At 39.0% G+C, this 20839-nt stretch overlaps 2 protein-coding genes across 5 annotated transcripts in view; one reads left to right on the forward strand and one right to left on the reverse strand.

Annotated features, from left to right (window-relative positions):
- krz (beta-arrestin protein kurtz) overlaps nucleotides 1-16463 on the reverse strand; it is a 54044-nt gene extending 37581 nt beyond the window's left edge. For 2 of the 3 annotated variants that reach the window (XM_019053729.2, XM_072301038.1), the window contains exons 1-7: nucleotides 16084-16463; nucleotides 14448-14546; nucleotides 14155-14185; nucleotides 12816-12876; nucleotides 11477-11670; nucleotides 8917-9095; nucleotides 7825-7960 (exon numbers count right to left, since the gene is read on the reverse strand). In XM_019053729.2, coding sequence (XP_018909274.1) covers nucleotides 7825-7960; nucleotides 8917-9095; nucleotides 11477-11670; nucleotides 12816-12876; nucleotides 14155-14185; nucleotides 14448-14485 — 639 coding nt within the window. In that variant the 5' untranslated portion in view covers nucleotides 14486-14546; nucleotides 16084-16463. The remainder of the gene's footprint in view (nucleotides 1-7824; nucleotides 7961-8916; nucleotides 9096-11476; nucleotides 11671-12815; nucleotides 12877-14154; nucleotides 14186-14447; nucleotides 14547-16083) is intronic. The other variant, XM_019053730.2, reaches the window with a different exon arrangement.
- Nucleotides 16464-17278: 815 nt separating this feature from the next.
- LOC109038460 (sialin) overlaps nucleotides 17279-20839 on the forward strand; it is a 66173-nt gene continuing 62612 nt past the window's right edge. Inside the window, exon 1 of one of the 2 annotated variants that reach the window (XM_072301034.1) lies at nucleotides 17279-17589. In XM_072301034.1, coding sequence (XP_072157135.1) covers nucleotides 17525-17589 — 65 coding nt within the window. In that variant the 5' untranslated portion in view covers nucleotides 17279-17524. The remainder of the gene's footprint in view (nucleotides 17590-20839) is intronic. The other variant, XM_072301037.1, reaches the window with a different exon arrangement.

Below are 20839 nucleotides of genomic sequence, written 5' to 3' on the forward strand. Positions count from 1 at the left end.
ACTGTCAGTCGCAGGTGCCCTAAGCAAGGTATACGGAAAAATTCTGAAAGCTAAAATCGAGGATGAGTGGCAATGACATGAAGCGAAAGAGCAAGCAAGTTTCAGAGCTGGTAGATCAACGATTGATCACTTATTCACCATCATCAAGGTGATCTAGAAAAAGGAGGGATTAGGCCAAGAATTACATCTAGTGTTTGTGGATCTCCAGAAGGTTTACGATAGGGTGCCATTGGTGAAACTTTGGGAAGCCTTGAACATAAGGGGTTTTGGTAGAGGACTATTCAGTGCGATTAAAGAAATTTATGATGGGGCTTTTTCTAAGGTTAAATCCCACGGGGAGTTATCTTTGGGGTTTTTCATAACTAGGGGACTTAAACAAGGGTGTTGTTTTTCGCCAACCTTATTTGAGGTGTACCTTGAACAAGTTTTAAAGGAATGGAAGAAATGCTGTTCAGAAATGGGCGTCTCGCTACAGGAAGATGGCACCCTTTATTCTCTTGTGTTTTGATGATGATCAGGTGGTGATAGCTCAGGGCGAGGAAGATGGTAGTTACATGACGCGCAAGTTAGTGGAAGTATGCTGTAAATAAGGATGGAAGTCAGTGTTGTTAAGACGGAGAAATTGGTTTTTGGTGGTGATCAGCAAAACATGGAACTGCAAGCATGGAAGCATGGCCGGAGAAATCAGGACGGTGAAGAGTATATATATCTAGAAGTTTGGTTAACTTTTTTTTTTTTTTTTTTTTTTATTCATCCAAAATATGTTACAACCACCTAACTAGGTGTAAATTAACTTTACTTTACAAATAAAATAACTTATAAATTGACTAGCATCTAATTTTTGTTTTTAACTTTAACTTTCATAACCCATACTCGCATGAAACCCAGACTACATTCATACTTCTTACTTGCTATATAGATTTAGAAAATAAATAAATCAAAAAATAATAAAAATAAATGAGCATGATAAATAAGAAAACTTAAGAGAGATGAGTTACAACTGCTTTCATGCGTTATCCATGTCCCCAGTGGCTTCTCTGATAACTAGATTATGGGAAATCTACTTTGTTGTATTAAGATAAGCAAAAGTGACTATTTTAAGTTAAACGCCAAAGGCTAGGTCACGAGGTTTGGTCCTCTTTAGCCTCCTTACCGGGACGTCTGTGGTGAGTTCCCTGGCTAGGGGATTAGAATGAATTTCAAGTTTATTGTAGTACTTGTAGGAAGCGTTTTTGATGTAATCAGAGACGGACTCTATTTCAAGCTCCTCTCTAATTGATTGGTTAGTTGTGAACCATGGGGCATCTACCATTGACCGCAGCACCTTCGCCTGGAAGGACTCAATCAGGTATCTATTGCTCGGTTTGGTGCAGCCCCATAGTTCACAAGCATATGTCCAGACAGGTCTGAGGACTTGTTTGTATAAGAGAACTTTATTGGCAATGGAGAGTGCCGAGTTTCTTCCCAAGAGCCAGTACATTTGTCTGTATTTTGCATTAAGTTGTTCTCTTTTATTTTTGATATGTTGTTTCCAAATCAATTTTCTGTCAATCGTGACTCCAAGATATTTTGCTGTATCCGAGTATGGTACAGGTTTATTTTCAATTAATATAGGGATATAATTAATTTTTTTGTTAGTAAAAATGGTGTGAACCGACTTTGGATTGGAGAGAGCCACTCTCCAGTCCTTGGTCCAGTTCACAACCTCGTCAACAGTATTTTGTAACTTGACAGTGGCCTCAGGAAGATCTCGACCCGTCTCCAAAGCTGCAATGTCATCAGCGAATGTTCCTAAAAGTTTACCACTTTCAGGCACATCTCTAGTGAATAAAAGGTACAAAATTGGCCCCAATACACTCCCTTGGGGAACTCCGGCCAATATGGTTTTAAATTCCGAATATGCACTTCCATATCTTACTCTAAATTGTCTATTTGACAGATATGAGTTTATTAAATCGCAATGATTAGTCGGTAGAATGCTTTTCAGTTTGAAGATTAGCCCTTGATGCCAAACTCTGTCGAAAGCCATTTGAATGTCAAGGAATATGGCAGCTGTTACTCCTTTCTCTTCTAGTGTCTTTTCTATTAGGTCAATTACTCTATGTACTTGCTGAGTTGTAGAATGCCTTTCACGAAATCCAAATTGGTGATTTGGGATCGCATTATTTTCTAATAATATTGGTTTTAATCTCTTAAGGTACAAGCGTTCCCATAATTTACTTATTACAGAAAGAAGGGAGATTGGCCTGTGTGAGCTTGGTTCGTTATGGTCTTTGCCTGTCTTCGGGATTAAAATTATTTCGGCTTCTTTCCAAACTTTTGGAAAGTAACTTTTTTCTAGCATGTAGTTAAAAATAGAGCAGAGTTTAGTTATTGCATTACCTGGTAGATGTTTTAATATCTCTCCACCAATCTGATCCCTTCCCGGGGCTTTCCTACGCTTAACTTTATATTTAATTTCTTTGAACAACTCATCATGTGTAATTGGAGCTATTTTTTCTTTAGCTATTTCTCTCGGTTTTTCTAACTGTTCAAGATTCAACCCGGGTATGTCTTCATTCGGGGCGAACACACTAGCTAGATGTTCAGAAAATACCTCTGCTTTTTCTATTTCTGTTTTGGCCCAATCTCCATTCTTTTTCCTAATTGGGGGACAGTGAACTGGTGTGTTTTTTAGATATCTAATAGCTTTCCATAGGGAATAATCTGTACCAGGTTTGTTATTTAAGCCTTTGAGGAATTTTTTTGTGCTCTCGTGTTTGTAATTCCAAAGTAAGCTATTTAGTTTTTTATTTATTTTATTGAGAATTGTTTTATCACCTGGATATCTAGTGGAATGCCAAGTGGCTCGGGCTTTTCTCCTTTGTCTAATTAGTTCCCTAACATCTTTTGGGATCTTTAAACTGTAAAGCATTGTTTTGGTCGGAGGGGTACAAGATTTGACAATGTTTTGAATTTGTAAAGCGAGTAATTGAATTTCGTTCTCACATTGCTCATTACTTAAAATTGCATTTTCGGTTATTATACTATTAAGCTTATCTCTGAATTGCTTCCAGTCCGTTTTTTCGTTGAATAGAGGACTATTTTTAATTCTTAGCAGTCCGGATGACGAGAGCATGAGTAATACTGGAATGTGATCTGATGATAAATCACCGATTGCATAGGTGTCACAACAATTAATTGAAATGCCTTTTGACACGAAAAAGTCGATTACATCTGGCTTTTTTCTCCTGTCTTTTGGCCATGAGGTGGGATATCCTTGAGAGTGAAAATTTAATTTTAGATCAATTGAGGCTTTTTCTAGTTCTTTACCTTTAGTGAGGGTCTTCCTAGATCCCCATAATTTATGTTTTGCATTAAAATCGCCGCCTATTATGAATCTGGGACCCAGAGTTTCGAATAGCGAGATGTAATCGTCTTTTTTAATTCTGTTATTAGGGGGACTATAAAGAGATGCAACTCTTATGTCACCCATATAGGTCTTAACTGTGATTGACGCAACTTGGAATTTGCTGTTTTTGTATGGCATATCAAGATAATGCTGAATTTTTAACTTAATAATTACCGCAGCTCCACCTCTAGCTGTACCCGCTGGGTGGGTAGTATGATAAATGGCGTAACCTGGTATTTTAAGAAAACTATCAAATTTAAGGTGGGTTTCTGATACTAACAGAATATCAGCATCTGTTTCTTTAAGAAAATCAGTTACTACCATTCTTTTTTCTAATATTCCATCAACATTCCATGTAATAATTTTTAACATTTTCGAACGTCCCATGTCGGAAATCCTATCAATATCATCACCCAATATTGGTTTACATTCTAAATCAGAGCCAATTAGGGGGTCAATTTTATTCCTAAATCTGTTAGCGCCGTTTGCCATGTTCTAATTTTTGAATTTTCTCTTTGAGCCAACTAATTTCTTGACTCTGCTGATCTAACTTAGATAAGATTAGTGCTAAATACATGTTTTGATCTAGCGATTCAGGGTTTGTATTATGTGAGTTACGACCATTATTGGCACCATTCACTGCTTGAGCGTACCCTCTCCCTGTGTTCGGCTTTGGGGGGGGAGCTTGAGTTTTAATTTCTTCCCTATTGTTTTTCTTATCTTTACCATCTTTTTCGATGGGTTTTCTTCTTTGTTTTTGTATTGCTTTGGCTACTGCACACCCTCTATAGTTTGCGGGGTGTTTTTCCCCACAATTTACGCATAAGGGGTCTTTTGTAAATTTGCCTAACTCACATTTGTCTGAAAAATGATCCCCTGCACACCGAACACAACGAGGGGCCCTAAAACAGTATTTACGGGTGTGCCCATACGCTTGGCACCGGAGGCACTGTGGAACTACATCATCCCCTTTTTTAAGGGGTTCTACAACTATTCTTGTGTGAAGGATACTCTTAATACTGAAAATTTCCTCCACATCTTGGGTATTTTCAAACAAAATATGGAAAATAGGAAGGCCTATTAATTTTTTCTTGAACTGTTTTTGATACACTTGTTGCGAAGGGTCCACCTGGGCCTGCTGATTAGGTTGAGGTTGCTGAATCTCGATCCATTCCACGATTTTCACATTGCTTGCTCCAATCGCTTTGAATCCTTTGTCCTTTAGGTCATCGATTATTTCTTCGACGGGGGTTGATTGGTGAAGTCCTCTCACCACTACTTTTATGGGGCGGGTTATCTTATTTTCGTAGGTGACGAACTGGAGATTGGCTTCTTGAAATGTCTTGCCGCATTTTTCCCAGGTTTCCTGGTTCTCTGGAAAAACTTTAACGACATTGTTGTTGAGAGATTTGAGACTAAACTTGAAGTTCTCGCCTTTTTCGGGGATAGCGTCAATTAGAGAAATTATGGACTTGATATTGTCCACTTCCGAAATCCTAAATGGAGGTGGGCTGACGTTTTTCTTCTTCTGTTCAGATTGGTCAGCATTATTTGGATTATTGGTATTGTTTACTATTTTGTCTGTATTTATGCATGTACCAGATGTACCTTGACTCTGCTGGCTATTTGTTTTAGCGCCCGTTTTCTGTGGAACTGTATTGGCATTTAAGTTTTGGCTGGATGTTTGAGAACCTTGATTGACTATTGAATTAGAAAAATGAGAAAAAATCTTTGATTGTTTAAGATTTTTGGGCTTCTGTTTAGTTGGAGATTGAGTAACTGCCGGTTGTCGTGGAGTTCTCCTCTCCGTCTCTATGATATTTTGATTGATCGCTGGTCTTTTCCTATTTCTAGGTCTAACCAGATAAGAGGTATCTGTGTTGAGGTTTACCTTAGGTGGTGCTGGAACTTCATTTTCAGAATTGGCCGGCCCGTTGAAATCTGGCGATATTGCGTCGTTTGCGTTAAGAAGGTCAAAACTGTTTTTGTTTAGGTTAGGTTGGCTATCCAAAATATTATTTTTTTGGTTCACCAACACGTTTGATTTTGCATTTTGATTATTGCACTGTTTATTAGTGTTCATTTCAATGAAAGCTTTGACTTGGTCTAGCTCATTTCTGAGGATAGAAGTCTCAGCTTTAAGGTCATTAACTGTCTGTTCAGCTCTCGTTTTTTCAGAGGCTAATAGTTTTAACACTTTAGGCACTTTGCATAAAACATTTTTAAGAGCATTAATCCTTTCGATAGCGATCGGATTTTGTCCAACACTCACAGTAGTGCTGATTGTTTTATTGATTTCATCTTCTAGGTTAGCTGTTAAGTCTGTAGACGTGACAGGTATAGAAGCCTGAACGTCTTTATCACCATCACTTGAAGCGTCCATGTTGCCAAGTTCACTTTGGCCGCGTATGGCGCGGCACCCGGTGCTGGAGAGCTGCTTACATTTTTAGGTTAAAACACCACAAACTTGTCAACTATAGAACATCGAGCTTATCAAGATTAAAACTACGATAACGGAGCGTGTCTAGCTACGGAAGGTCCTCACCGCACGGCTTATCAAACAAGACTCACCTTGGTTAACTAAGGATGGAAATTTGGATCAGGTTATTAAAGATCGGAATATGCAAGGCAGGAAAGCTATCGCGATGCTCAATGGAGTTCTCTGGGACCAGAGTATCTCTAAGGAAGATCAAAGAAAAATTTACGATGGCATTGTAAAGAGTATTGTAGCTTACTGGAGTGAGGTCTGGCAACTGAAGAAAAGAAGTGAAGACATGCTTAGAGCAACTCAGATGGACTTTTGGCGGAGGTCTGCTGGGTTCTCAAGAGGGGAGCGTTTTTGCAATGAAAAGGTGCGCGAGATAATGGGATGGAGCATGACATCAAGCGCGATATCAGGTCCAAGCAGTTGGTCTGGTATGGACTTGTGCGAAGGATGGTAGAGTATCTGTTGCCCAAGCAGATTTTCGAACGGGTTCCTCCCGGACGGCGACGGCAAGGACATATTGTGGAAGGTTGGCGACAAGGAGTGGAGGAGGAGATCAAGAGGTGCCAAGCACCTGATAATCTATGGAAGGATAGGGAGAAATGGCGATTGGGCATCGCAGAGCACAAGGCTGCACTGTCTGTATGCATAAACAAGACATCTACTCAAAATGTGATTTTTTCCTCCAGAGAGAGCCTTGCAAAGGACTACGTGCAAAACGGGCCATTTGGGGCTCGGGTCGGATACATTTGAGACTTGCCCTATTCATTCACCTTACAATGCCCCATCTTTTCCCAAAGTTTCAAGCCCTCCAAAATTTTGGGGAGACGCGACAGGGGGTCAAAGTAAAAAACCGGAAAAAATTTTCGCGAATTTATTACTTGAAAACTAAGAAGTTTTGGAAAATGCGGGTTAAACGAGCGTATTCAGCGTGACAAGAGCTTTCAGAAAATGTATAACATCATAGGGTTTTGTCAACTTCAGCTCGAGTTATCACCTCCGAAGCGCCGGAACACTCAAAAAAGTCCCCTTATTTTTTCACGTTTGGGCCGATTAAAAAAAAAGCCATTTCTTCATTTTCATGAAAAACTGATATGTTGTTCCTGACTCTCTGTAGCCCCTCTAGCTCTTTACCGCATGCTGGGGAAATGTTTTGGTCGCGAGTTATAAGAGCGGAAAGGAGCGAAGGTCGGGAAAATCGGTTATTTTAAACTGCGCGCGCGGCGTTGATCGGAGGGAAAACGTCCTCTCCCACTCAGTTCGGCAAATCACACTCCTCTGCCAACCTCGCATTGTTGCCACATGCCTTCTGATCCGTCGCCGCGCGCAGTTTAAAATAGCCGATTTTCCCGACCTTCGCTCCTTTCCGCTCTTATAACTCGCGACCAGAACATTTCCCCGGCATGCGGTAAAGAGCTGGAGGGGCTACAGAGAGTCAGGAACAACATATCAGTTTTTCATGAAAATGAAAAAATTGGCTTTTTTTTTAATCGGCTCAAACGTGAAAAAATAAGGGGACTTTTATGAGCGTTCCGGCGCTTCGGAGGCGATAACTCGAGCTGAAGTTGACAAAACCCTATGATGTTATACATTTTCTGAAAGCTCTCGTCACGCTAAATACGCTCGTTTAACCCGCATTTTCCAAAACTTCTTGGTTTTTGAGTAATAAATTCGCGAAAATTTTGCCGGTTTTTAACTATGACCCCCCGCCGCGTCTCTCCAAAATTTTTGGGGGGCTTGAGACTTTGGGAAAAGATGGGACATTGTTAGGTGAATGAATAGGACAAGTCTCAAAGGTATCCGACCCGAGCCCCAAATGGCCCGTTTTGCATGTAGTCCTTTCCATCACCAGATTCAGTTGAGTATCAACTCTCAATTTTTGCTGTGGGGGCAGTGGGAAAGCAATTATTGATTCTTGAATGGACATGATTAATTTATTTTAAAGTACCTCTTTATCTAAAGATGCTTCTAGATGTAGCTTGTTAGGACTCATCATGAATTCTTTGCTAACTTCCACAGACGGCTGCTCTCCTTGCTTGCTTGGAGCATACATAATTTTGCGGATTGCAAGCCGCACAGAATTCCTGTTCAACAAAAATTCCAAAATCAATTATGGAGAAAAAAGCCTTGCTGTGAAAATGTTGCTGACTCGGCAGGAAATATTCCAATTATTAGAACAGTGCTAAATTCTAAGTTAGAAATTGCTTTATCTTTCAATCATGTAGTAAAAAAAAGGGTCTCATTGTTCTTAGATGACTGCAAAATTTAGTCGGAAAGAAAAGAGATGTATATCCTCACAGTTGCTCTTATTAGTGAAAAATTAACTTTTTCAAGTGCTCAACTTAGATAAGACAACCAAAAAATGTTTTAAAATAGTTTGGAAAACTAAAACCAAAACTTCCCAAAAAATCAAACTTTTAAGAAACCAATATAAAATTGAAAGTTTAATCTTTGATTGATTGAACCAAAATCTAAAAATGCAAAGATTAGGCCTTAATTAACGAACAAAACTTGCAGAGGTTATGGTTATGGTCATGATCAATGATCAATGCATAAAAAGATACTCTTAGGTTATATTCACTTATGTTTCAAAAAATAAAGAAAGAAAGAAAAAAAAAGGTTTAGGGAGGTATATATTGAGAACTAAGAAATAAACAAAGGGCTTGAAAAATTCTTCAACTACAAAGAGAACTGCACAAAACATTTACTTTCTATGTTTTGGAATTAGTAACTGAGCAGTGAAAAGGAAGCTAATGATTCTTGATTGATGAGCTGAATAAAAGTAATAAAGGCTAACGGTAAATAATATCATTAACTGAGAACAACAAGGAGACAGAAGGAGGTCACAGCTTGAATAAAAGGTGCGTAAGGGGGGAAGGGAGGGGTACGGCACCTAATGACAGACGTGGAATTATTTGGTAGCTTTAATGTAAATATTTGGAAAAAAATGAAAGAGGTAATTTTTTGGGGTCTAAAATTCCGTTTTTCAGCATGATGCAAATTGTGATCGGCCCCTTATGATACCGCAACAGAGACTTACCTTTTATGAGGTTTATCATCTTGGGTTTCTCCTATAAATGCTTTTAATTCATAATCAACGCCGCAAGGCTTGCCTGTGTCACCTGGGGCAGGCTGCAGTGTGACGGAGGCCGGGCAATGCGGTGGGAGCTCAAAGTAAAATGGAAATGCATTGCGTCCGAGTTTCTTGATTAGCCTTTCCTAAATAATTAAGTATAAAAAAAGTTGACCGTTAGGATTAGGTACATTGATATTAATCGAGAAAGACTCAGGGGCCAAAACATATATACAGGAGAATGGCTGAGAACTGAAATTGTTTCAGGTTTAATTGGGATGAATTCAGGGAGCAGCATCAGCTGTTCAGCAGCCCAACCACAGACCTCTTGCTTCTATGGATATTGACAGAACTACGTTCCATTCCAATAGAATACCCTTCGAGGGCAACCACAGACCTTGATCTATAGAAACGGCCTTTGGAAAGCTGTTCAATCGCTCATGGGTCGATGGAACTGCTCGATTCCATCGAAATAGAGGTTCTTAATTAATATCCTCACCTTCCTAAATCTTAGAACCCAAAAAAAAACAAAAATATTATAAATCCTAATCCACCGTATGTTCACTTTGAATGTTATCCATGACCCAGTATTCCCTGGTATGGGAAGTCGCTTAGAGGGGTCTCTAAGCGTGAAAATGGTGATTGTTAGAATAAACAAAATACCCTACCTTCTACTCATACCCTTACCCATTCATGTTCATTAAAATCAAGTCTGAAACTCTGTCTATAGATGGCTGTGGGTTCCACATCTGGAATATAAGCCAGTAAATCAACAGAAGAAGAAGAAGAAGAAATTGAGGTTAGGGTTCTCCTTTTGTTTATGTGCTTCTCACTCGTCGGCCATCGAAGTTGATCTGGTTCAAGTTATTGGTTGAAACCGAAATTTTGAGGTTAGTGTATCTCTCGTCATTAATGTTTTCCAAACTGCCTCTTCTTCTTCGATGAATGTATCAAGGATGGTGATTGGTTGGATACCGATTTTCGAGCAAATTCAGTGACAAATAACCGGTGTGAATTTTTGGCCATTTTGACTTAACGGCCCATTTGAAACGGTTTGAGATATTGACTTCGGGTTTGCGCAAAAAGTTTTCTTTTCTTATGCTCTTTTGAACGAGCTATCATGAAAGGGGTCTTCCCATTTGAAAATTAAAAGTTGGGGTCTGTTGCCCCCCCAAGGGGAGCCCCCTGAAAGTTTTAGGGGGGCCAAAAAGTAGCTCCCTTTGACCTAGGAACATCCCCCGGGTTTCAAATCTTTACCTTGATTAGATAAAAAGTTAGAGGGGGTGGAAGGGACTTTTGGATCATCCTGTATATCATCAATAAGAGAGTTTAGTAACAGTTACATAAATTCCGGAAAAAAAGGGGTATCGATAAGAGCCTTTTTTGGCCCCCTCCTAGAATCTGGAAAATGCGGGTTTTCTAAGTTGGCTCAATGTAGTTTACGGAAATAATCTTGATTTAGCCCCCAGGCTACTGTATATGTGTTAAACGGTTGTCTAAACATAGGTCTGCAGGCGTATATTAGCGCAAATTCGTGTTTTTTTATCACTCCGAGGCTTTTTTGACACCGAGCGCAACGTCTAACTAAAACGAGCTTTTGATATGTTATCAAGGAGACTTTGGGATACATTTTAACCCTGGTTTGGTTGTAGTTAGATGATGCGCTCGAGGTAAAAAAAAAACTTTTTCATCCGCAAAAATCATAGGGAACATGTCTCTCCAACTGTATGCACGCTCCGTATTATTATCGAGGGCAGTTATCAAGCCTTGTTAAACCCTTAAAAGGAGATTTTATTTAATTGTAGTAGAAAAAAAAACCCTAACGACGTAATTCCCTAAGATTTTTGCGGATGTCCCATAAACGTTGACTTTTGAAAAAGTTTTCTTTTACTATGAGCAGATCATCTAACTAAAACCAAATCAGGGTTAAAATGTGTCTTAAAGTCTCCTTGATACATATCAAAAGCTCGTTTTAGTTACACAATGCGCTTGGTGTCAAAAAAGTCTCAGAGGGATAGAAAAACACGAATTTGCGCTAAAATACGCCTGCAGACCTATGTTTAGGCAACCGTTTAACACCTATCCAGTGGCCTAGGGGCTAAATCATGATTATTTCCGTAAACTACGTTGAGTCAACTTGAAAAACCCGCATAAATTTCCAGATTCTAGGAGGGGCCAAAAAAGGCCCATATCGATACCCCTCCTTATGGGCTGAAAAATTAAGAGGAAAGGAGAGCCCTAAATAAATTAAAATCAAAGGAATTTAAGCAAAAATGAACTCTGATCTTCAATTTTTTCATGAATTGCCATTTGTGACAGATATGACTTAAAATGACTGATATCTCATAGTTCTCACTTCAAAAATGTCACTTATCTGCCTATCACTTTCAAATGTTTACGGACGTAAATGATGAGAAAAAATCCACAAGCAATTCCACTGTCGAGGGCGGATTTGAAAGCCGTGTTAAAAATCCTCCTTTATCCTTATGTACTGATGAAGACTGAATTGATGAGATAAAGCCTGTACCTGCAACCTAGTTGTTTTCCTTTGAGGAGTGGTACCATCTTGAGGGTAGATTTGTTCAGCAGCTAAATAAAGATCTTTACGGAATGTGAGTCCTAGAACATCCAAATCCTCGCGCCCATATCGGAACGCAGCCAGAACATGACCGAACACTTTACGTTGCTTCACATAATCTGGATCAATTAGGACAACTCCATCTAAAATTAAATACAATGAAGGTAAACCTTTAACTTGGACAAGAGCTCCTCTCATTTTTGCTTTACAGAAGGCGAGTGTCTCCATATTGATGGCTAAAGTGCAAAACCATGTATCTCTATTACTATATTTCAAAATTTCTCCTCTCATTTTATTTTTTTGTAGATAAACAGGCCAAATTCATGGCTTGAAATTCACACAGAATGTTATGCCTAAAGAGAAAATAAATCAAGGAAGTTTTCAAGGAATTACGTTGAGTCGCTTTCCAAGGAAGAAATAAAGTATGCAAGACGTCTGCAATGACTCAATCGGAGATACCTGATTTCGCACTTCGGCCATCAATGTGTTCAAATCCTGATCCATAGGCGGTTTAAATCATGCCAATACAATGGGCAAACTTTTTCTAGAGCAAAAATAAGAGTTGTTTCTATCAGTAGATGTCTCAAAAATCTTGCCAGCACATTGGCAGAGTATGAAATGCGCTCCTACCTTCACAATCTGCGTAAGAAATTTACGTTTTTAAGAGCTTCCTCCTTCAAACACAATACTACGGCACGGTGAACATTTCGTTAGAGGGGTCATTCTATCCAACCCCTGTTCACTAGGATACTACACAATATTCAACATGGCCGACACCAATCCGCCAAAACACATGTGCCTGGATGAGATTTTAATCATTTGTCAACAACAAAGCGTGTTTACATTCACGATTTTTTTGTGTTGATAAGGATCCACTTTGGTTGACCTTATGTTCCCTATTGCGATTTGCAGCAAAAATTAAAAAACCCTTTCACAGGGCGCCCCCCCCCCCCCCCCCCCGAAGAAAACTTTCTGGTAAGCCAAAAAGTAGTTCACTTCAATCAAGAAACATTCCCCAAGTTTCGTCTCAATAGCTTAATTACCTAGGGAAAATTTTAGAGGGGGGGGGGGGGGGGCTACGGATTTTTTAGACACCCTGTAAATTTTTGTATCTTCTGGTTTAAACTTCCTGGCAGAATAGTGTGAACTCAGCACTTTTCTACCATCTTCTTATAATAATTATAGGCTTGCCTATTTTAACTGAAACTGATAGATTAGACAAGCTGAAGGGACTCATAGGTCACTGCTTGTACTTCTAAAAAAATATAGTCACTAATTAATGACTTACCGATCGGATCTACGTGAGTGATATGATCAACGAAGTCTCTTTTTCCCAGGTAAACAGTGATCTAAAAAAGAAAAGAAAAATGAAAAACACACTGAAAGCATGAAAGGCAGTTTTGCTTAGAGGCAATGACACTCTTTGTCAATTTGCAAGTATATTTTTCGAAAAGTAGAAAAATAGAATAAAATACAAAAAGTAAAAAACCAGAACTCATAGGTCCTGAAACGCTACACATGCTGTTACATCATTTATTATGCTGATGATGTTTAGTTAACTTGTGAATAGTAGCCGTCTTTGATTTTGTCTGTGAGGATTCTTTGCGGACCGCGGACCGCAGACAATTGACAATTTTTGCAGATATTCAGAGAACCAATCGCAACAAAGCAGGTTATTTACAGAGCGGTCTGTTGGAGGGCACCACTGCATTTAGTTTTAATTATTTATATTTACCAAATTCACTTGACTGGGTGTGAAGCATCTAATGAAAAGTTACTTAAGAGTGCTTGATAAAGATTTTCAAAAACTAAATAAAGTTGAGAAATTTGGGCATAAATGCCAACATATTTCAAATGACAACCAATAAATGAATAAAACCGTAACTATTGGACAGTTATAAAATCCTGAATTGTTTCAACAGAAATAAAAGTTCGAAGATCATGGGTCAAAAAAACAAATAGAGACTAAATAGGATTGACAAAATAGAAGGGTGTTTTGAAGATGATGTTGTCGGGAGGTTAGGGTTTCGTCCGTGGTCTACGCTTGCGAACTCGCGACGGCCGCGGACCGCAAACGTCTGCAGGTGTCTGCATCCAGGCAAATTCTTGTGTCCGCTTCGCATCCTCGAAATTAAGCCCTGCCCACTCCAAGTCATCCGCAAAATAATATAGACAATTGCAGACGCCTGCGGACCGCGAAGTGTCCGCTGCAGACAAAATAAAAGATAGCTAATAATTATAATAAAAAAAAAGTTCCTCATGCTAATGTGCCACCGTCCACAGGAAAAGGAATTTCATAAAATGAATTCATAATTCTTAGAAAAATTTCAGCGTATTCATTTGCAAAAGGACACACTTCAAGGAGTCAGTGGTGTATGAGGACTAATTTCAGGACTTTGTTGATGAGGTAACTCAAAAGTCTGGAATTGACAGACAAAAAGGTCGTCAGTAATCGAGTAAAAAAAAATTACACATTTTATGATTCAAAAAATAAAAGTAAAAAAATAAATGATAAATTATAAATGAGCTTTTGTTTGTGACTTTACTAAGAAGGTCAGCTATCTAAAATACTTAGAAAATCTACATTTATCAAAAGAAAAACATGATGAAATTGAAAAAGTTCTTACCCTTCCGTTGAGGGAGCTTTTCTTGAAAACCCTGCGAAAAAAAGGGATCAGAAATTAGAGTCATGAAAAGCATATCCTTCTATTATGTTGACATGTCAATTAAAAGCATGGTTTTAATTGCAGCAAACTTGCAGAGAATTTTAACCCTATTGTTTTCAGTAGTTTTTTTTTTTTTTTTTTTTTTTTTTTTTTTTTTTTTTTTTTTTTTTGGCGGTAAGTCACCAAGAAAAAATTTCAGGGTCTGTACTTGTAAAAAATAAAAAAGGAGAGATAATGTAAGTGGGGACACAAACCTTGTCGCTTGCCTCCTACTGATTGAGCCATCATCCATGGCCGTAGCACTAATGAGAGGCCAGTACAGACAAATAACTTCTCTCCCCCCTTGGATTCACCTGAAACAAAATAAAAGTTATTGAAATTTGAGTTTAAAAACATGAATCAATGAATTTCCAAGAAATTCATATCAATTACTTACATGTATATAGATGGACAACATAAACATGGTCGGCCTCCTATGGTGTAGTGCTTGCTCTATGATCGGGAGATCGGTTCGATTCCCGTCTAGGCGACCCGAGTTTGATGGTCTCAAACAATGGTAGCCTGGGACTGGTTGTTAGGGACGGAGGGGGGACGGGACTGCAGCGCAGGATTAGCCCTTGTGGGCTACTTGAAGAAGAAAAAAAAAAAAAAAAAAAATGCCACACCATCACATGACTTCAAAAATCTCACCTGAAATCAAATACTTTACATCCTTGCTCAGGTAGTTTACAACCAAATTTTAAATGTTATCTACTACTGTAGCCTGATCGTTGAAATTTTGTGTTTGTCGGATGGACATGGATGACATATGGTAAATGGCGAAGGGTGATTGGTCGGCTACGTCTTATCGCTGCTTTGTCGGCTGGAATGAACGACATACTATCGGAGACTCAATAGATGCCTTTAGTTTGTCGTCCATTCCGATCGACAAAGCAGCGATAAGACGTAGCCGACCAATCACCCTTCGCAATTTAACCTATGTCGTCCATGTCCACCCGAAAAGCACAAAATTTCAACAATCAAGCTGCAGGCTTATCTAACTGTATGACAAAATAGACATAATTAGACCATTGAAAAATTAATTACAACTCGCTCACAAGTTTAGAATAGACGCTAATAGTGGCGCGTCATCATAGGGCTTCTCCATAGTATCAAATAGGATCCAAACAATAACATTGGCATAGCCTCTTTCAAGACTACCAATGCAAAAAAATCGATATATACCGATTTTCTGTAACAACAGCATTAACAGCGTCTATGAGTTTCAGTTGTTATCATGAGTCATACTCATGTCATTCCTACATTATTCCTTCCATTATCTCTGTGATCAATAATAGGAGGGAATTAGGTGCACACTAACTATTAGAAGTCTCAAGACTTGCCTGTCAAAAAGTTAGAGTCTTTGGACAGCCTGCAGGTGCACAATATACTTAATTTGAACATCTGCTTACGAGGGTGTAAGAAGTCACTAGAATTTCCCATCACCCCAACCAATTGATTGATCAAGAATAATACCAACAAGTATGTGATTAACTGTGAAGGGCCCACTAGAGACCAAAAGCAAAAGGCATTTTCAGTCAATAGCATCATTGATCATTCAAAAAAAAGTAAATAACCGCAGGAGCTCCCCCACACGCTCCAAGATTTGAGGTTAAGTGCCTACACATCAGACATACCACTTGGCACTCAAAATGTAAATACAAAGGTAGTCTACAAATAGTTACACTTAACAACTACACTGAGTAGATTGAACTAAAGTTTTGACAAGTATTACTCCAGGTTCTGACTGGAGTTCGGGGATGAAGAAGGTAGTAACTGCTAGACAGGAAGCTTCCTGATACTTGTGTGGTAAGACCACTTTTATTGGACCAGTAGATGTGAGATACTCACAGTATGAAAGCAAGGAGAGGTACGAGAAACTTGACGGAAGGGCGTCACGGACGTTGAAGGGACGAGCCACATAAAATAGGATGTTAGTAAAACCTGACAGTCACCAAATAGTCAATGACTCCACATCTAGTGACACTCAACAATTGCTCAATGATCACCTCGGATCAAACAGATTAGCTGGTAAGAATTCTGCAAAACTAAAGTATGTAACTGTAAATTAGACATTGACGATAAGAGCTCGATCCAATGTTTTTAATTGTAAAATTCACTAGCGGAACAATTTCGGCAAAACGAAACAAAGAATTAAGAACTTTCAACGATCCAGATTTTCAGTACAGTTTCAGAACACAGAAACTCTGAATTGTATATATGTACAAACCCAAAGAAATGATAAAGGTCAAGTGGAAGCAGGGTGGAAGCACGCAGCCATCTTGGTGACATACTTTTGAGTACATCACTTGCTTATTACGTCACCTAATATTAATTTATGATTGGCTGCCTCTTTATCTACCTGCCTTCCTCCACCCTTCCCAAGATCCATCCATATAGGTCAGTCATTCCCGAAACCCAAATGAGAATCTTCTGCGCATGACGTCAGCATTACTGCCGCGAAAACCAGAAATGTCGGAAACAATGCTTTTCTTATGGGAGAGAACAAATTTTTCTTAATGAATCATTTAAATTTCTTACTTTTAAATTCTTTGAAGCTTTCTGAGTGTCGAAAGGAACGTTTAGAAATTAGCGTCAAGGGTTTCAATTCAGCTGAATTTGCGTTTTTATATTTTTAAATGATTTTTGAAGTCAGCGATGTAACAAGCCATCTAGTGGTATAGATTCGCGTGTAAAAATGGCTGATGCAGAGTAAACTGTAAAAATGAAAGAACATAAATTCGGCAAAATCGAAACCCTGAATGCTAATGTCTAAACGTTCTTTTCGACACACAGAAAGTTTCAAAGGATTTAAAAGTAAGAAATTTAAATGATTCATTAAGAAAAATTTGCTCTCTCCCATAAGAAAATCATTGTTTCCGACTTTTCTGGTTTTCGCGGCAGTAATGCTGACGTCACGAGCCAATGGAAAGGGGCTTACCCCGAGCGGGGAAATCTGCGCAATGACTGACCTATATGGATGGATCTTGACCCTTCCGGCCCGACTGCGCGTGCGCGTAGTCAGCGTAGTGTATATTCAAAAAATAGAAGGAAAAGTTCATAAACATTCAACTACGAGCACCCTCACCGCCAGTATCAGTTATTTGTGATCGAGACTGAGGCACAGATTCACCGGGTTTTCCAATTTATGAGATTTTAACCGTTCAACTTCAATTCTCGGCTTCCATAATCGGTCTCGCACAATTTGTGCATAGGTCTTCGCATTTCTCTCTTTTTTTTAGTGTTGGTGCCAGGCTACCGGACACGTGAGAGTGAGACCTTCAATAAGTGAATGATACATACCTGTGAGTGTACCCGTGTTTTCCATTCTTCAGTCGCCAACCTACCCTGTCAACTGTAAGTATTTCTATTGATTCTTTCTTGCAAGCACCAATGCCAGCGCTCATTTCAAATCAAATACTCTGCAGGTGACTCGTCAAGCTCAAGTGACATCGTCCAACCGGCATGCGATATATTGCATCGATTAGGTTCAATAATCTCTGTGGATTTTGTATTTTTAGCCAAACAAAGGACAACAGTTCCTGTGCATAAGCCTGAAGAATCATTCAAAATTCAAAAGTTGGCAATATTCTGAGAAATGAAAGCAGAATAGCGTTAGGAAAAAAACATCGCATTTGATACAGCTATTAATTTCTGTATTGAATGCGAGATTTTTTTCCTAACTCAGAAACAATTGGGAATGTTTGGAGATGGTAACTGGGCACCTCACAGCAGGCATCTGGTAACTTGAAAATGGATAATAGCAGCGTCAGCTACCCATTCTCATATTTACTCTATGTACTCTGGATTAGACGCAATTTACTCATTGGTGTATCAAGGCAACACGGTATTTTCACCGATATTAAGTGTCTGGCTAAGTATTGATGGAGTTATCATACCCAATAATACCCATAATTTTTGAGGAGGATCAGTCCTAGCATTCAGCTTGCCGTCAAATAAGTAATGAAGACAAAGTTGAGAGGCCTTGATGCACTGACTAGTACACCAATCTTAAACTGGAGTAATAAGTCTTTTGATTACGTAATCATCAAAACATAAGTAGCACCACCAATTGGATTTTAATTTACCAAAAAAAGAACTTTGTCAATGATGCTACTGTAGCACCCATATCGACGGTGAAAGTCGGCAATCACATAACTCGGTTTGCGACGTCACAGACTTCCTGTCATACTTTATTTTTTACATGGAAAACTACTCAACGGCAATTCTTCAAAACTGTCATGATTTTTCTTCTCAATGCGAAGAAAATTCTGCAAAAACTTCAAGAAATAATATCAATTTGTTCTCCTTTAAAAAAATGACGTAGAGGCGGAGATTTTCAGACACCGCAAACGAGTTATGTGATTGCCGACTTTCACTGTCGATATGCCTAATGTGAGGGAAATATGAGAAGTAGGTTTGTCCTGAAGCAAGCAAGCAAACAAAGTTTGTTTGTCTTTCATGATGAATGCCTAATGAGCAGCACTATTCACTGTTAGGTTCAGCTCTATCCATGTTTAATTGGTCCCACATGACTGTCAGCTTTTAACTATGGTCGCATACAAAATAGCATTTTGGTTTTCCGTCTAAGTAAAAATAAAGTATGACAGGAAGTCTGCGACGTCGCAAACCGAGTTATGTGATTGCGGCCCTATACCGTCGATATATTAGATTGCAAGTACCAACTCTAAAAATTCCTCACCCCTTCCCCATGGGATAAACCATTTTAACTTTTTCAAAAAAACAGTTCTATTGCCTTTGGAAATGTATTTTCAGCTAAAAATCAAATGCTTACAAAATACAGAGGAAAAACTATGTGCCTTGAGATTTTAACCAACCAATTTCATTGAGCTAAGCAGAATTATTTACTTAGTTTCAAGGTGAAAACTCCAAACTCGCCTCAAAGATTATTGGCATAAGAAGACGTTTCCTGGAGGGGGGTCTGCCCCCTCAGAATAGTTGTTACCACAAGTTCTTATTCAACACCACCACTCTTGCCGGAAAATTTTGGGATAGTTCAATTCCCCAAGAAAATTTTTCTAGCCAAGTCCATTTCCAATATTTAAAAGGCTTGAAAGGCTAAATTTCACCGAACAAACTATCTCTTTGCACATTGAGAGGCTCATGGTTTTTATTGAATATTTCAGGGAATTTTGGTCCAATCACCAAGGCATATTGCATCAATGTACCCAAGAAAACTCGCAACAGCTCTTGAATAAATGAATAAACTGCTGTAAGAACTTTGCAATGCCCCGACTAAACCCCTCTGGCTCCAAGCCCTTAATTTCTTACAGGATCAAAATACTTTTTTAGGAGGAAATCTGGTGGACTGTTGAAATAGCTTCACCTAAGACGAATCAGCCTTTCTTGTTGACTCCCAACGTGAGTTTAGTAAATAGTTGGCATCGAGCAATTTAATAGAAACGAAGTTGTTTTGGAGATAGGTAATGCCAGACGATTTTCTGGTTCAGGATGTCATTACGAGTCAAAACAAAAATGCCGCGTCCCGCGTCGCCGCGCCGCGCCGCGCCGTGCCGAAGGCTCGAATAAAATATCGAGAGCTAAACCGACGTCATGGTTGTCAGATGGCATTGAGTATGTACATGTACCCTCCCTACAGGGTGTACCAAAAGTCCGTCCCACCCCTGCTAACTTATGAACGAATTGAGCTAGGGTAATGAAACTTTGGGAATGTTCCTATCTCAAAGGGGACCATCTTTTGGGGGGGGGGGGGTGTCAAAATTTTGGTCCCCCCTCAGGGGGGGCGCGGGGGGCCCCCAACTTTTTTTTCAAATGGCAACCCCTATCTTGTGATACATCATTCGTAAGAGCATAAAAAACTAAGAATTTTGGCGCAAACCGCAGATCAATATCTTAATTTTTGACCGAGTTATGATAGGTCAAAGGTCAAATTTGACCTATTTTCAAAAAACATAACTCCGGTTCAAATTATCGTAAAGAAAAAAATAAAACGGGAAAATTTACCAAATTGTGTCCGCTTTTAAGTAAAAATTGCAGAAATCACTTCGATGTAATTTTAAGGGTAGGCTCGGACCCGCAAATACGTCAATTCAAAGGTCATCCAATTTTCCCGCGAAAAAAGGCAATTTCCCCTAGAGTTGCCTCCACATTATCTCAGTAAGGTCAAAATCAGTTCAACATTACGTTGGCAAGTCCCCAAATTTCGGGAAAAGTTAAAAAAAAAACGAAATTTAAACGGTCAAATTTAATCACCTTAAATTTCGTTGGGAAAATTGAATGACCGTTGAATTGACGTATTTGCGGGTCCGAGCCCCTCCTTAAAATTACATCGATTTGAACCGGAGCTATGATTTTTTGAAAATAGGTCAAATTTGACCTTTGACCTATCATGACTCGGTCAAAAATTAAAAAATTACATCGATTTGAACCGGAGCTATGATTTTTTGAAAATAGGTCAAATTTGACCTTTGACCTATCATGACTCGGTCAAAAATTAAGATATTGATCTGCGGTTTGCGCCAAAATGCTCAGTTTTTTATGCTCTCACGAATGATGTATCACAAGATAGGGGTTGCCATTTGAAAAAAAAAGTTGGGGGCCCCCCGCGCCCCCCCTGAGGGGGGAC

This window comes from Bemisia tabaci, chromosome 5 (genome assembly GCF_918797505.1).
Source record: "Bemisia tabaci chromosome 5, PGI_BMITA_v3".
Taxonomy (NCBI): Eukaryota; Metazoa; Arthropoda; class Insecta; order Hemiptera; family Aleyrodidae; genus Bemisia; species Bemisia tabaci.